We start from the raw sequence: 3806 nt of genomic DNA on the forward strand, positions 1-3806 counted from the left end.
TGGGTAGATTCCAACCTAGCTCTAGCTCAGCAAGTACGACGAGGAGGACGCAGTACCAGTGCGTTCATCAGTTATGGTAGTAATTGCCCGTCCCCTCAACGGTTTTAAAGTCGCAAACAAGGCCTTCCGCCACATCAACCCGCTAGAGAAAGAAGTGCGGATCGTCACCTTCAACGGCAGAAACCAGACTGCTATGACGGATTTGTTAAAGCTTTAGCTTGTTGACATGCCATACTATTTCCAATAGCAGTGTACTGATATTATTCATCGCGTTCGTTAGTTCGAGCGTTCATTATTTGTAACTGAGATGGCTTCCGCTTGCTGTTACAGTTAGCGAGCTTTTACTGCATTCGCGCAGCCCCCCCAAAATTGACGTTTTCAAGCTACCGCTGCCTGCACCGGGATCCCCGGGTTGCCCCAGCTTCGGACAGGGCCCAGACGCCATGCAGGGAGTGTATAGCAGGTGAGCCCAGTTCGTTTATCTTACGAGCTTTACATCATTTACCGGTAGCGTTACAGGAGACATCGTTCTGAAATGTCGGGAAGAGCGTTTGTTAAGCATCTGGGGGGGGGGGGGGGGGGGGGGGGGGGTATGGAGAACACGCAAGAAATTCACAAAAACACAGAAACGGTCACTGGTACCATTAAAGTTCACTGAGCACTGATGAGTTCACATGGCTCACCAGTGAGTAGGGGGAGCTGGAGATCGTGTTCTCGCACCTCCTCCCAGCGGCAGTATATAAGGAAAGAACAATGAAGAGTCCATGCACTCGCACTGCAGGGGAATTAAATTAATTCAAATACTTTCAAGTATTTTACAGGCTTTCGCTAGGGTACGCGGTCCAGGCTACAAAAAATTACCTAAGCTTCGAAAAATTCAATTGAACTCTCTGGGCCCCCAGTGTTTAACAGTAAGATCGTAAGTAGCTCGCTACCAAAAACAATGTACATATCCTATCTCAATTTAATTGGACCTTCCACCCATACCGGCCATATTCCACGTTTAGAGCTCAAGTACACCAGTAGAATTTCCGGAGAGAAATTTGTGAAAGGGGTACGATATCGGTCGCAGTTTTTCTTCGGACACTTTCCGTCTCGAGCGTTGCAGGCCCTTGGCCAGTGAGGTTCCAACCGTAAAAGACGTGTCACCTTGGAAATATGCATGTCCCTTCACCGGGACCCTGTACCGTTTTCGTTCGCAGCGGTTTTGTGTGCGCACATATCTTCAAGTACGAGCTTGCACAGCTACAAGGAGTGTCGGTAACAGTGTGCTCAAACTGAAGAAGAAACAAGGGTTCGCTTTTAGGCGTCAAGTGTTACGTTCTCGCTGTCACGCCGCGCACAGCCGGTTGCCCCAAAAACCACTCCCTGTCTTTCGTTCAACTCCAGGATGTCCTGTCATGAAGGCGTGAGCTGCAACGCCTGCTCCCGTCCAAGCTTCCGTGGCAAGCGCTACAAGTGTCTGATATGCTTCGACTACGACCTCTGCGAAAGGTGCTACGAAGAGGGAGTCACGGACACCGCCCACAAGACCGAGCACGCAGTGCAGTGCATCCTGACGCAGGTGGACCTCGAACTCTACTACGGCGCGGAGGACGCCAAGCAGGTGCAGTCGTTCACCCTGTCCCATGTGCGCCACCATGGGATTCACGCTGACTGGGCTGCGGGAGCACGTGACGTCCGAGCACACGGAAACCGAAATGCACGTGGTGTGCCCGGTGTGTGCCGCGACTCCCGGCGGGAACCCGAACAACGTCACCGGAGACCTCGCCGCGCACCTTGCCTTAGAACACTCGAGGAACCAAGACGTCCCGGACGACCAGTCCCCTTCGCGACGCCTGCAGAGAGTCCCTCTGATGGGCGCGCGTGGCAGCTTTGGCAGCTTCTTTCCAGGTCGGAGACCGCTAAGACCACTGCCGCCAGCCGCGGTGAGTAATCCACCGCTGTCGCCACCGGACACGAACTCAAGGGGCACCATCTCTGGCTTACTCTCCCAGATGTCGACGGGTGCGCGGCGCGCATCGGTGCTGCTGGAGCCTCGTGGCTCAGCGACGGAGGTTCAGCAGCTGCGAACGAGGCTCCAGGCCGCCCGGCAGCAGATGCAGACGGCGTTTCGGGCACAGGACCGGCCTCGACTGCGTGACCCTCTTCCGGCCGCCACGTCGGTGCCTCCTCCGTTGGCGCGATTCCAAGAACCAGTTGCCGTGGACGTCAAGCCGATCTTGGTCCAACCGCCGCCTCCCGACGACCCCCGCTTCCTGCTTACCGCGTGTGCTGAGCCCGGTCTTGGCGATTCCAAGCAGCGGGATATAGAAGTGGAACGAGCAGACCGCAGCTTGTTTGCCCAGGAGCTCTTGCTGAGTACTCTAGAGGCCCAAGCTCAAGCCGATGATGAAGGGCAGCACTCCGAGCCCAAGGATGATGCGGCTGCGGTGCGGGGTGCGGAGGAGGCTCCGACCAGAGGTCCAAAGCCTAATGCTACGGCATCCCTGCAGCCGACTGCTGCCGCTATCACGGGAATGACTGCTACCACAAGGCCCGCTAGTCCCGGGTCGACTGCTACCGCTAGCTGCGGGCGTACTGACGCGGCGAGTTCGATTCCGGCTGCGGCGAGCCTTGGTCATACTCAGGCCACAAGCGGTGACCCCACTGCGCCGTCAAGCCCAGGAGCTGCTGTGGCTACTATCCTCGAACCATGTGCGGCCACAACCGGGCCTTAAACCAACAGTGGCCCCAACCCAGGATCCAATGGTTTTCATAAGCGCTGGCATAGCGATACTTAGCGCTGACTAGATTGTTGCTACGGTAAACAAGATGTGAATTTTAAAAATCGTCCCTTAAATAAAAATTTCGAATTTTTGTAGAAATTTTATATTTCCGTTTGTGTGATTCCCGTGAGAACGAGGCACGAGTTTTTGCCTCTCCTTTGCCTTTTATCGCCATTTTATTGTTCATCGAAGATTTGCTCTGCCTTCTCTAAACTGAACTGCTATCGCTTAGCACACTGCTGGACATGTAGAAATGCTTTCGGGATGACATATTTACGTCGAAATAAGCGTACCAACGACGAGAGCCAACGGTAGCCTAAAACCGGTAATGTAGAGGTATTCCCAGGCTGCGAATTTCGTTTTTTAGATGCGAAGCATGTCATGGTCGGGGCTATGTCCCTCCCTTGTCGTTGTCGTCGTTGTTGCGCCGTCCACACCCCCACTGCGCATGCTCGGCTTGCTGAACGCCCGGTCCCTTCTATGGCTCCTGGAGCGACAGTGTTGCCGGTGTCTTCCTGGGCCGGCACGAGACGAGCACGCTTCACGCGCCTTCGACGTTTCATCGTCGTCGGCAGCGGCGTGCGTCGGCGAGCCTCGGCGGGCCGTGATTACAGTCAAACCCGTTTATAGCGAACTGCAATATGCACCGCGATTAGTTCGATATATCCAATAGTTCGATATAGCCGAACCCGCCTATGACGAGCGTATTGTTACGAGTTGGCAATCCGCGGGAGCCCCCGCTCCCGCCCCAACTCCGCCATCCGCGTATGCAGAAACGAACACAGTACAGTAGCCATTACCATACCAAAATCATCCATTTATTGCAAGTAATAAAGCCACTTTCGGCCTTAACTGCCCACGTTGCAAAAAAAAAAGACGCTGATTTTTGTTTTCACTTTCGTTTTGCTGGCTTCAACTAGCATAGCATTCTCTACACGGACCACTGTTTGCACCAGTTCGAGTCCGCGTCCTCAAAAATCTAAGAAGCATTGGCGGAGCACATCGACTGCCGAAAGCGCTTCATTATAAGCGTTGGAC

General features: G+C 54.3%; 1 protein-coding gene across 2 annotated transcripts; it reads left to right on the forward strand.

The window, feature by feature from the left end:
- The first annotated feature begins 293 nt into the window (after nt 1-293).
- On the forward strand, nt 294-2810 carry LOC144161995 (E3 ubiquitin-protein ligase KCMF1-like). Of its 2 annotated transcripts, XM_077692532.1 has the most exons (3): nt 294-463; nt 1390-1928; nt 1998-2271. In XM_077692532.1, exons 1-3 carry the CDS (start codon nt 444-446, stop codon nt 2141-2143), a joined length of 705 nt encoding a protein of 234 aa, XP_077548658.1. In that variant the 5' UTR covers nt 294-443; the 3' UTR covers nt 2144-2271. The 2 variants fall into 2 exon arrangements, with proteins under 2 accessions (XP_077548658.1, XP_077548659.1); XM_077692533.1 differs by lacking the exon at nt 294-463 and having other exon boundaries at nt 1653-1928; nt 1998-2810.
- The last annotated feature ends 996 nt before the right edge of the window (nt 2811-3806 follow it).

Source organism: Haemaphysalis longicornis, unplaced genomic scaffold (assembly GCF_048455015.1).
Source record: "Haemaphysalis longicornis isolate Haplotype H1 unplaced genomic scaffold, Haemaphysalis longicornis Haplotype H1 scaffold_12, whole genome shotgun sequence".
In the NCBI taxonomy this organism is placed as follows: domain Eukaryota; kingdom Metazoa; phylum Arthropoda; class Arachnida; order Ixodida; family Ixodidae; genus Haemaphysalis; species Haemaphysalis longicornis.